Here is a 13,412-nt window from a genome sequence, read left to right as displayed (position 1 = left end):
ATGGGTTTCCCCCAGGCACTCCAGTTCCCTCCCTCATCCCAAAGATGTGCAGGTTGATAAATCAGTTGGACACCATAAATTGCCTCTATTATGTAGTTGAGTAGCAGAATCTTGGTGGTGGTGGTGGTGGTGGGGGGGGGGGGGGGGGGGGGTGGTTGTTGAGAGAGTTAATGGGAATGTGGGGAGAATAAAATGGGTTAGGGTAGGATTACTGTAACAATGGGAGATCAAAGGTGGGCTGAAGGACCTGTTTCCATGTTGTATCTCTCTATGATGTTACTGGGACTGGAGAGCTTGAGTTATGAGAGGCTGAGACTTTTGTTCCTGGAGCATAGGAGGCTGAGGGCTGACCTTATGGAGCTATATGAGGGGCATAGATAACGTGGATGGATGGTCAGTCTTTTTCCCAGGGTAGGGGAGCCTAAAACCATAGAACATAGAACAGGAACAGGCCCTTTGGCCCACGATGTCTGTGCCGACCATGATACCAAGTTAAACTAGATCTCTTCTGCCTGCACTTGATCCGTATCACTCCATTCATGCATCCATTAAAAGTTAGAGGTCATAGATTTAAGGTGAGAGGGAAAAGATTTAAAAGGGACCTGAGGGTGGTGGGGGATATGGAACGAGCTGCCAGAGGAAGCTGTAGAGACAGGTACAATTAAAAAGTTTAAAAGACATTTGAACAGGTCCACGGAGAGGAAAGGTTTAGAGGGATATGGATCAAACACAGGCAAATGGGACTCGCTCGGAAAGACATTATGGTCAGCATGGACAAGTTGGGCCAAAGGGCCTGTTTGTGTGCTGTATAACACTATGACTACGAGTTCAGCACAGTGTGCACATACAGCATATTGCATGGTAATGTTAGGACCAGGAAATGGCCATCCATCCCTCAATCTGGTCACCATTCAACTACATCATTGCTGAACTGCCTCTTAACTCCTTTGTTCCAAACCCCTTTACACTCTCACCCAACACCAATCTAACGATGCTAGTTCTGAAAGTTCCAATTGACTCAGCATCACTGACTCCAGGGGAGAACGTTCAACATTTCCTCTAGTTTGAATGATAAAGTGCCTCAGACCTTGTTGCTGGTCCACTCACTCGAACTGCATTACGCAATATTTCCTTTGAAACATAGAAACATAGAAAAACTACAGCACAATTCAGGCCCTTCGGCCCACAAAGCTGTGCCGAACATGTCCCTACCCTAGAAATTACTAGGCTTACCCATAGCCCTCTATTTTATTCAGCTCCATGTACCTATCGAACAGTCTCTTGAAAGACCCTATTTGCTTCTGGCTCCTTCAACCAGAGGAAGTTGGTTTACCCTAACCACCCAATCCTTCAGAGATTTTAAATACCTCAATCAGATCAGCACTAAAAATAATACTCAACGAAAGGACTATTGTTGGCATGCATTATTTAACCTTCTCTAAGCCCAGTGTCATCCTGGTGGGCCCTCCATCTCTGAAATATCTGTCCTGAAGGTGCAGTGCCCGGAACTAAACACAATATTCCACCTGTGGTTTGACTGAGGCTTCAAATGAAGCATTAATTCTAACCAACGGTTTTTCTGACAGTCCCAACTGATGCCAGCAGTGGCAAATACAATGCTATGCCAGTACAAACAGCTCAAGCCATAAGCATCAATAACAGTGGCCATCATTCGTCAATGCCTCACTCTGCTCTTATACAGTTCACACACCACTGTTCAGACACAAGTCCAGAATACAAAAGGTAATATCATGGGCCACTTGTTGTTGAACTGGGCACAAGAAAAGAGCAATACTTTGGTCTTGCTGTGATCCTACTGATAACACAGAGTGGATAGACTAAAAATGGCAGGACCACCACAATGCTTGAAGTTTACAGATATTTCCTTCTTTCTAAGAACAGATTCTATGGAGTCACAACCCACTTTCCCACCTTCAATAGTATCCACACTTCCCACAATTCTGACCAGCAGCTGAAGGATCTCTGAGGTACATCAATAACCCGTTGAGGGTCCTCTCTCTCCAACCAATGTAACGAGGTAGAGAAGCTGAGATATTGGGTTGGAAAGATGTGGAAGGAGCCTTTTGTTTTAAAGACACCAGTCCTCCAAACAAAATACAGGTAACTAAAGCACAAGATCAATATCAAATGCTCAAAACAAGTCTAAATTTGTTCAAACTTCAACAGTTTCAAAGGTTAAAATGGTGAGAGGGTGAAGCTGGAGAAATTCATCACTCTAACTGTGAGTAAAAAGCAAACTGCTGGAGGACCTGGTATCTTGACTCTCGATCCAAAACACTGACTGCCCATTTCCCTCCACAGATGCTGCCTGGCCCGCTGAGTTCCTCCAGCAGCTTATTTTTCACTCCAGATTCCAGCATCTGCATTCTCCTGTGTCTCCGTTCTTCACTGTGAGTTTGGGGTTCAGTGGATTCTACTCGAGCTTGCTCATCTGGTTTTGCAGAGGAATGTGCTTCTGTTGAAGCAATGGGTGGGCCATTGCCTTTTGATCCCTGGTTCATATTTTGGGCTTTCTCAAAATGTTTACAATTTCATAGGAGGTTTCATAGGGAGATAACAGGTTTCACCATATATTGAATGGTATTTTTATAATGAGAGTAATGACATATTACTATTCAGCCATGGCCCTGACTCTCTGCTTTCTTCTTTTGCATGCTGGAATTGTCTCTGCAACAATTGTCAGTAATTTCCCATAAACTCATTCAGCCAGGTGTTTGATCACAAGATCACAAGACAAGGGAGCAGAAGGAGGCCATTCGGCCCATCGAGTCTGCTCCAAGGAAAAGGGAAAAAGAAATGGGGAATGGGGAGAAAAAAAACCATTCTAATCCCAATTTCCGGCCTTATCCCCATATCCCTTGATACCCCGACTATTTAGATATCTATCTATCCCTTCCTTGAACGCCCCCACTGATCTGGCCTCCACTGCTGTACGTGGCAAGGAGTTCCACAAATTCACCACCCTCTGGCTAAAGAAATTTCTCCTCATCTCTGTTTTGAAACTGTACCCTCTAATTCTAAGATTGTGCCCTCTGGTCCTGGACTCACCCACCAAGGGAAACAGCCTAGCCACATCTACTCTGTCCTTTCCTATCAACATTTTAAATGTCGCTATGAGGTCCCCTCTCATTCTTCTGTACTCCAGTGAGTACAGTCCAAAAGCCGACAAACGCTCATCATACGTAAGCCCTTTCATTCCTGGAATTATCCTCGTAAATCTCCTCTGAACTCTCTCCAACGTCAGCACATCCTTCCTAAGATGTGGGGCCCAAAACTGTGCACAATATTCCAAATGAGGCCTCACTAGTGCCCCGTAGAGCCTCATCAACACTTCCTTACTTTTATACACTATACCTCTCGAAATGAATGCCAACATAGCATTCGCTTTCTTTACCACCAATCCGACCTGGTGGTTAACCTTTAAGGTATCCTGCACGAGTACCCCCAAGTCCCTTTGTACTTCCGTGCTTTGGATTTTCTCTCCTCCTAGATAATAATCTGCCCGCTTATTTCTGCTTCCAAAGTGTACAGCTGCACATTTCCCTACATTGAATCTCATCTGCCATTTCCTTGCCCATTCTCCTAAACTCTCTAAGTCCCTCTGCAACCTTCCTATCTTTGTGTCATCCGCAAACTTAGCCACAAAACCATTTATTCCATTATCCAAATCGTTGATGTACAAGGTAAAAAGGAGCGGTCCCAACACCGACCCCTGCGGCACACCACTAGTAACCGGTAACCAACCAGAACGAGATCCTTTTATTTCCACTCTTTGCTTCCTGTCAACCAGCCAATGCTCCACCCGTTCTGCTATCCTACCCATAATTCCATGACATCTCATCTTATTAATCAGTCTCTTGTGAGGCACCTTATCGAAGGCCTTTTGAAAGTCTAAATACACAACATCCACCGCCTCTCCCTTATCCACCCTACCTGTGATTTCTTCAAAAATCTCCAATAGGTTGGTCAGGCAGGATCTTCCCTTCACAAAACCATGTTGGCTAGGACCTATCTTGCCTTGCACCTCTAGGTATTCCGTAACCCCATCCTTGAGGATAGATTCCAATAATTTTCCCACCACTGATGTCAGACTAATAGGTCTGTAATTTCCTTTATGCTGCCTCCCACCTTTCTTATACAACAGAACTACATTTGCGACCCTCCAATCCTCCAGAACCATGCCGGAATCTATCGATTCCTGGAAAATAATCGCCAATGCCTCCGCTATCTCTAAAGCCACCTCCTTCAGAACCCGGGGATGCACCTCATCCAGTCCAGGAGACTTATCAGTCTTTAGCCCATTTAGTTTTCCTAGCACCTTCTCCCTAGTAATCTTAACTGAACTCAGTTCCATTTCGTGAGACTCCTGACTAACTGGCACATTGCTGATGTCCTCCACGGTGAAGACCGATGCAAAATATTCATTCAATTCCTCTGTCATCTCTCTATCGTCCGTTACAATACCTCTTGCACCGTTATCAATTGGTCCTATATCAACCCATGTCTCTCTTTTACTCCTTATGTATTTAAAAAAACTCTCAGTATCCTTTCGAATGTTATCCGCCAACTTCCTTTCATAATTCATCTTTTCTTTCCTAATGACCTTCTTAGTTTCTCTCTGCAGGTTTTTAAAAGCTTCCCAGTCTTCTGTTTTCCCACTAATTTTTGCTTCTTTGTACGCCGCCCCTTTTGCTTTTATTTTAGCCTTCACCTCTCTCGTTATCCACATTTGTGCCTTTTTTCCATTAAAAACCTTTTTTCTTGGAATATATCGATCCTGCATTTTCCTTATTTCCTGCAGAAATTCCTTCTATTTCTCCTCCACCGTCCCTCCAGCTAGCTTACTCTTCCAATCAATTTGGGCCAACTCTTCTCTCATACCATTGTAATTTCCTTTGTTCCACTGAAATATCGATACACCAGTTATCAGCTTCTCCTTCTCAAACTTGAAACTGAACTCAATCATATTGTGATCACTGGTTCCCAGTGGTTCCTTTACCTTTAGTTCCCTAATCACCTCCAGTTCATTACACAGCACCCAATCCAAAACAGCTGATCCCCTGGTGGGCTCATCAACAAGTTGCTCCAGAAAAACGTCCCTTAGACTCTCCTGAGTTCTACCGCCTTGCTGGATTTCCCAGTCCACCTTCATGTTAAAATCCCCCATAATTATCTTCACATTGTCACTCTGGCATGCTTTTTCTATCTCAAACTGCAACTTATCGTCCACTTGCTGACTGCTATTAGGGAGCCTATATATAACTGCTACTATTGTCCTTTTACCCCTGCTATTTCTTAGCTCCACCCATAAGGATTCCACCTCCTCTGACCCAATGTCCTTCCTTTCTATTGATTTTATATCACTACTAACCATCATGGCCACACCTCCCCCTCTGCCTACCCGCCTATCCTTCCTATACACTGTGTACCCCTGGACATTCAGTTCCCAATCACATCCGTCATAAAGCCATGACTCGGTGATTGCCACAATGTCGTATTTATTAACCTGTAGTTGTGCCACTAGGTCATCTACTTTATTCCTAATGCTACGTGCATTTAAATATAGTACGTTTAGTCCGGTATCTGCTATTGATTTTGTTGTACTTCTATTGTTCAGCAGATTATCCTGACTTTCCACCTGTCTATCCTTCTTAACATCTTCACTACATACTACCTTAGACATGTTCCTATATACCTCATCCCCTTTCCTAACATTCTGTATCCTAACATCCTGACTTGTTGTACTTCTATTATTCAGCAAATTATCCTGACTTCTCACCTGCCTGTCCTTCTTGCCATCCTCATTGGACTTGTTTCTATAAACTTCCTCCCTTACCTTACCATCTTGTAACCTAACATCCTGGTTTCCATCCCCCTGCCAGATCAGTTTAAACCCTCCCCTACAACTAAATTAAACATTCCCGCCAGAATATTGGACCCTTTGGAGTTTAGGTGCAACACATTCTTAGCGAGTAGGTCATGCCTCCCCCAAAAAAGGTCCCAATTATCCAAAAATCTGAAGCCCTGCCCCCTGCACCAGTCACTCAGCCACGCATTCATCTGCCAGAGCTTTCTATTCTTCCTATCATTGACACGTGGCACAGGTAGTAAACCTGAGATTACTACCCTTGAGGTCCTACTTCTCAACCTTCTCCCTAATGCCTTGTATTCCTCCTTCAGGACCTCTTCTCTTTTTCTACCTATGTCATTGGTACCTACATGTACCAAGACTTCTGGTTGCTCACCCTCTCCCCTCAGAATATTCTGGACCCGGTCCGTGATATCCTGTACCCTGGCACCAGGAAGGCAACACACCATCCGAGACTCATTGTCGGTATCGCAGAATCTGCTATCCGTACCCCTTACTATAGAATCCCCAATAACCACTGCATTTCGCTTCCTCCGCTGGACCACAGTACCAGGCACGGTGCCAAGGTCCCGGTTGCTGAGGTCTTCCTCTATCAGGTCATCCTCTCCAACGAATCTAAAATGAGATATCGGTTTTTGAGGGGGACCGCCACTGAGGTGCTGTCTACAGACTCTTTATAACTCCTGTCTATCTCCTGCTCGCTCTCCCTAACCAACCGAAGGTCATTGAGCTGCTGCTCCAGACTCTCAATCCGTTCCTTGAGGAGCCGCATCTCGGTGCACTTTGCGCAGATGTAGTTATCGGGGAGTCTCGTAGTCTCCCAGGGTCCCCACATCTGACACTCCAAACATAAGACCAACCCCAGATGCATACTGCTGGGGTTTGCTTTGAGTTAATTAACTTATTTAAACATTTGGACATAGGATTTGCATGCAGATGCTATTTCAGTTAACACTTATTTCCTTCAATAAAATAACGTGCCAAGGTCTGGTGAAGCTTCAGAGACTTGTTCTTAGATCCAAAGCAAAGATTTACTTCCACAGATAAAATTGAGGAGCAGCTGAACACACAGCATTCCCCAGGACAGCAAGCTACGTTGAGCTTGGTTTGGAATGGCAAAGAGTTATATTATGGGTCTATTAGGCAGCAAAGTTCATTCAAATTGTTTGTCCTTGTGACCTATACAACTTTCCTGTGCTTTGATAAAACGTAGCTGGTGTTGCCATTGTAGGAATGTTCCAGTATTGTTTGACAATATTTTCCTTCATGGGTGTGTTCTTTAGGACAGGGAAACACGTTGAGGCTTGTCATCTGCCCCTCAGATCTTTTGTGATCAGTAGCTTTATCTATTTCTAAAAGAAGGGTGCTGATTCTACTTTTGTCTCAGTTCAGACCTCAAAGCAAGATATACAGTAATTCTGGGCAGTACAGAGCTTTCTCCACTGCAGCCTCAGTGGTTGTTCAGTTTCCTGTACAAGCCTTGCACATTTGATTTGATCCAAACAAAGGATATTTTATTATATTGAAACAGAAGCTGCAAGTTATATGAAAGTCTGCCAAATTTGACCTTTTCCTTTAATAAATGTGAACTGGAGCTTATAAACCGAGTTGCAGTCTGTCAGAAAATTAATGGCTATTATTTGGATACAACTGTGGATACTGGTGCTAACTATTGTATTTTCTGTGTACATCTTATCACACTCAAACTGGTAGACAGTCTAACCCACACCCACCCTCTGTTATCTATAGCGTCACAGTGGGACCAAAGAACAGCAAAATATGGGAAAACATAATTCTTTACCATTACAAACTAAGCTTCATGTAACCCTCAAGGTTGCCACGCAGGTCAATAGAGTTGTTAAGAAGGCGTATGGAGTGTTGGCCTTCATTAGACGAGGTACTGAGTTCAAGAACCGCGAGGTGATATTGAAGCTCTATAGAAGTCTGGTCAGACCACACTTGGAGTATTGTGTTCAGTTCTAGTCACCTCATTACAGGAAGGATGTGGAAGCTTTAGAGAGGGTGCAAAGGAGATTTACCAGGATGTTGCCTGGATTGGAGAGCATGTCTTATGAGGATAGGATGAGCGAGCTGGGGCTTTTCTCTTTAGAGCGGAGGAGGATGAGAGGGGACAATAGAGATGTACAAGATGATGAGGCATAGACTGAGTGGACAGTCAGAGGCTTTTTCCCATTGCGACAATGGCTAACACGAGGGGGAATAATTTTAAGGTGATGGGAGGAAGGTATAAGAGGGATGTCAGGGGTGAGTTGTGTTTTTTTTTACACAGAGAGTGGTGCGTGCGTGGAACGCACTGCCAGCAGAGGTTGTGGGGGCAGATACATTAGGGACATTTAAGAGACTCTTAGATAGACACATGAATGATAGAAAAATAGGGGGAAATGTGAGAGGGAAAGGTCAGATAGATCTTAGAGCAGGATAAAATGTCAGCACAACATCATGGGCCGAAGGGCCCGTACTGTGCTGTCGTGTTCTATGTTCTATAATGGTCTCCAAGTTAGTTCATGCTGGACGTGCACTTCCTTCTCAGACTTCTCTGTAGAAGTGGATGTGAGAAGTCTCCGGAGCACAACCACACTTCGACAAGGTTCTGCCACGTTGTTTTAAGCCATCTACCTCCACACAGGTCACTCCTTGGCACTGAAGTGCTACTCACCAAGGGAGTGCTGCACACCGAAGGAGTGCTGCACTGTCAGAAGTGTTGCTTTATACCTGACACATTAAACCACAGACCCCCCTCCAGTGAACTTAAAAGACACTAATGCACGTTGTTTAGGCAAGGATACTTCAGAGGACAGTCATTGATGCAATTAACAGCAATGTTGCAACATTGGCAGCACAGTAGTGTAGCGGTTAGCGTAACGTTATTACAGCGCCAGCGACCTGGGTTCAATTCCCACCTCTGCCTGTAAGGAGTTTGTTCATTCTCTCCGTGTCTGCGTGGGTTTCCTCCGGGTGCTCCGGTTTCCTCCCACATTCCACAGACGTACAGGTTAGGAAGTTGTGGGCGTGCTATGTTGGCGCCGGAAGAGTGGCGACATTTGCAGGCTGCCCCCAGCACATTCTCAGTAACACAAAAAGATGCATTTCACTGTGTGTTTTGATGTACATGTGACTAATAAATATTTTAATATCTTAAGAAGTGGCCAAATGATCTGATTGAAGGATACTTAATGGCAGGTAGGTACCCTGCCTTTCATTGAAGGATATTTAATGGCAGGTAATTTTCGCCCTATGCCATCCTTTAAGTCCATAGAGACCTGGTTCCAACCCAGGGACCCCTGTCACCCTGGACTATAGACATGCTTTGACTAGAGACTGCAGATTCTGGAACCTGGAGCAACAAACAAAATTCTCGAGGAACTCAGCGGGTCAGGCAGCAACCATGGAGGGAAATGGACAGTCGACGTTTTGGGTAAAGACTCATCTGGACTGAAAGAGAGGGGGGGATAACCGGTATAAAGAGGTGAGGGGAAGGGACAAAGGGAAAAAGAAGCAAAAGCTGGCAAGTGATAGGTTTATCCAGGTGAGGAGGGGGTGAAGTTCAAGTTTATTGTCACAGGCATGCAGACACAGGGTGTAAATGCCGTGAAGGTTAGATTTCTGCAGCAACAGCACAGTACGTTACAGGAGGAGGAAGAGCCGGGAGATCTGCGGAGACATTATCAACAAGTGGGGAGCCACAGTGGAAGCAGCCTGACTGCCAGTGTGGCCGTGCGACAGGACTTGCACTGTTCACGGTGACGGGGGCGGCGGGAGCTGGTGAGGAGGAGAGTCGAAAGTGAAAGCGGATTATTCCCAACAAATCCCTCCAGCTGGGCCCGGTGTCCCACAACCACCGCCGCCGCCACCACCACCACCACCACCGCCCCCCCCCCCCCCCCACTAGAAACATGGACACAACAGACCGATGTGGCCCCTGCTGTAGAGGGGCGGGGAGAAATGAAACAGTCCGGGACGGTGGGTCTGTTCCCTTCCTCTCTCTCTGTCTGTCTGCCCCCCCCCCCGCCACCCTCTCTCCCTCCCCCCTCCCCATCTTTTCGCTATCCCGTCTCCCTCCCCTCTCCCCCCTCTGCCCCTCCGTCCCCTCTACCTACCTCCCTCCCTCTACCCCTCCCTCCCTCTACCCCCGCCTCTACCCCCACCTCCCTCTACCCCCCTCCCCTCCCCTCCCCTCTACCCCCACCTCCCTCTACCCCCCTCCCCTCCCCTCCCCTCTACCCCCCTCCCCTCCCCTCTACCCCCCTCTCCTCCCCTCTACTCCCCTCTCCTCCCCTCTACTCCCTCCTCCCCTCTACCTCTCCCCTCTACCTCTCTTTCTTCCCCGACCCCGTCTCCGTCTCCCCCCTCCCCCGCCGCCTCTCGCCCCCACTCACCGGCAGGGCAGCGCTGCAGAAGAAGGCGACGAGCCAGTCCATGTCGGCGGGCCGTGTCGCCGCTCCGACCGTGCCCGCTCCGACTTCCGCCTCCTCCTCACTCTGCGAGCAGCCCCGGGGGGCGGGGAGCGATGTCCCAGCCCCGCTGCCCCACCTCCCCGTCCACCTCCGCTCCCTGGCGGGACAACGATATGGAGCAAAACACACTGCCGCAGGAAGAAACACCAAGCCGAACGTTTCCCACAGCTCAGCGGGTCGAGCGGAGGGATTGTTTTTATATTTAGAAATAAATGTAATTCGTAAAAAAAATATATGCAAGAAATACAAAACGAACGCCGTGCGAGACTCTCTTTACATTTGTTGCTTGATACTGGTCTTTACTGAGGTTGTTCATTCCACTATTACTGGTTCTATGCAATGGTAGTGTGTGTACATTAGAGTCATAGAGGCCCTTCGGCCCGACTCGTCCATGCCGACCGAGACATTATGTGTGCAGAGCACCAATTGCCCCTTATGTGGCCTCCTGGGATGATACAAGCTTCTGGTGTTTGAGGGGCTTCTGCAACAGGGCTTAGCAGTAGCAGAAGGACCCTAGACTCAGTCTCTTCCCCACAGAGCCTTGGCGTTGGCTGCACCCAGCTTCAGTGCGTTCCCTCAGCCCGCGCTCCTGCAGCCTGGAATATGCCAGTCAGCAGCATTCCCTCACGGACATCTCGCTGTGCCGGAAGACCAACTGTGCAGGATGGATTGGTTGGAATCTCATTCCCAACCCACACTAACGTCAGGACAACTGTGATGAGGATGAGACGATCGCTCCCATCTTTGTGGACTATAGGTCTGGAGAGGGATGCAAGAGTCCTTGTCGAAGTTCACCCCAAGCAACCGCATAACAGAGGACTCTCCAATCAATGGGCTGTTCCCGGGGCTACATACCAATCATCAAGTGCTGTTGGAAGATCAGCAATTCACCAAAGAGACAGTCAAGATTCTGCATCAGGACTGAGACTCTAGAGCGAAGGTAGCCAGTAAAAAGTGGTGAGAGGGAGGGATGAGACCGGGGCCGACGGGTGATAGGTGGAACCGGTTGAGATGGGGGATGATGGGCAGATGGAGCCAGATCCAGGTGGGAGAGTGTAACAAAGCTAAGTGGTGGGGGGAAAAGAAAAGCTGAACAAAGCTGAACCTAGGTGGACTGGTAGACATGGGTGTGCGTGACCTGAAAATGGAAAATTCAGTGTTCATACTAGTGCGTTGTGGGCTACCCAAGTGAAATATGAGACAATGTTCTACTAGTTTGCATTTGGAATGTAGCTGGTCAGGTGGAGGGAGTGTCAGTGGGGGAGCACTTTGGAGATAGTGACCATAACCCTGTACGTTTCAAAGTGGTTATGGAAAAAGATGGGGATTGATCTGGGATCAAGGTCTTAAATTGGGGGAAGGCTTAATTTCATTAAAATAAAGCAGGACTTGGCAAAGGTAGACTGGGAGTATCTACTTGCAAGTAAGTCTACATCTGCACAGTGGGAGGCATTCAAAGGGGAAATAGCAAGAGTTTGGGGCCAACTTGTTCCTGTAAGAGTGAAAGCCAAAGGTAACAATTACAGGGAAGCCTGGTTATTGAGAAGAATCAAGCGTTCGATAAAGAGAAAATGGAAGCATATAGCAGGTAGAAGGAACTAAAGATGGGGAAAGCCTATCAAGAGTTTAAAAAGTGTAGATAAATGCTTATAAAGAACATTAGGAGGGCAAAGAGTAGGGCCCAGAATGGACCACAGGGGCAATCTGTGTGTGGAGCCAGAAGGTGTAGGTGAGGTCCTAAATGAATAATTTTCATTGATATTCACAAAGGAAAAGGACTTTATAATTGGAGAACTCAGCAAAGAACAAGGTGAAAGCCTAGCATAAATCATCACAGATAAAGAGAAGGTGATCAATGCCTTAGCAGGCTTAAACATGGATAAGTCCTCAGGACCAGATGAGATTTATCCCAGGCTGCTATGGAGGGCAAGGGAAGAGCTTGCTGGGGTTTTGGCTGAGATTTTTATATCTCCGCTGGCCACGAGTGAGGTAACAGATGACTGGAAGATGGCAAATGTGGTCCCCTTTTTGAAGAAGGGCTGCAGGGAAAACCCTGGCAATTGCAGACCTGTGGGTCTCGCATCAGGTAGTGAGGAAGTTATTAGAAAAAAGATTCCGAGGAACAGGATGAATGGAAAGGCAGAGATTGATCAGAGATGGCCAGGCATAGTCGTGTCAAGGGCAGATCTTGCCTGACTAATCGGACTGAATTTTTTGAAGAGGTAGCAAAGTGTATTGATGAGGACAGTGCAGTAGATGTGGTTTACATGGACTTCAGTAAGGCCTTCAACAAGATCCCACATAGGAGATTGGTCCAAAAGGTTAGGGCCCATGAGAACCAGGGCAAGTTGGCAAATTGGATCCAAAATTGGCTTGACAATGTGAGGCAGAGGGTGATGGTAGAGGGTTGTTTTCATGATTAGATGCCTGTGACGAGTGGTGTTTCACAGAGATTGGTGCTGCGACTCTTGCTGTTTGTAATATATATGAATGATTTGGATATGCATGTAAGTGGCATAGTCAGCAAGTTCACAGATGACACAAAGATTGGTGGAGTTGTTGACAATGTGGAGAGTAGTCTTAGGCTACAGGGTGATATCGATGTGTTGGTGAAATGGGCTGAGAAATGGCAGATGGAGTTTAATCCTGATAAATGTGAGGTGATTCATTTTGGGAGTACTAATGAGGCTAAGGCAGACACTATGATTGGTCTGGTCTCAGGGAACATTGAAGAAAAGGGAAACTTGGCGTGGAAGTCCAAAGATTCCTGAAGGTGGTAACACAGGTAGATAATGTGGTTAAGCATACATATGAGGTACTGGCCTTCATTAGTCAGGGCATTGAATACAAGAGCAAGGAGGTTGTGCTCCAATTTATAAAACATCGGTCAGACCTCAGCTGGATTACTGGGTGGAGTTCTGGTCACCACAATATAAGAAAGATGTGATAGAGACGAAGAGGGTGCAGAGGAGGTTTACTAGGATGGTGCCTGGAATGAAGTGTTTCAGTTATGAGGAGAGACTGGAAAGGCTGGTTCTGTTTCTCCT

At 46.6% G+C, this 13,412-nt stretch overlaps 1 protein-coding gene across 1 annotated transcript in view; it reads right to left on the bottom strand.

The window, feature by feature from the left end:
• The window catches only part of LOC127579065 (tumor necrosis factor receptor superfamily member 5-like), a 95,355-nt gene extending 84,825 nt beyond the window's left edge, over window positions 1-10,530 (bottom strand). The window contains exon 1 of the mRNA XM_052031700.1: window positions 10,288-10,530. Within this exon, the coding sequence (XP_051887660.1) occupies window positions 10,288-10,329 (42 nt within the window). The 5' untranslated portion in view covers window positions 10,330-10,530. The remainder of the gene's footprint in view (window positions 1-10,287) is intronic.
• Window positions 10,531-13,412: the final 2,882 nt, after the last annotated feature.

The sequence above is a fragment of the Pristis pectinata genome, chromosome 16 (genome assembly GCF_009764475.1).
Source record: "Pristis pectinata isolate sPriPec2 chromosome 16, sPriPec2.1.pri, whole genome shotgun sequence".
Lineage (NCBI taxonomy): Eukaryota > Metazoa > Chordata > Chondrichthyes > Rhinopristiformes > Pristidae > Pristis > Pristis pectinata.
Note: the sequence above shows the minus strand (reverse complement) of the source record. Positions and strands in the feature narration are given on the sequence as shown.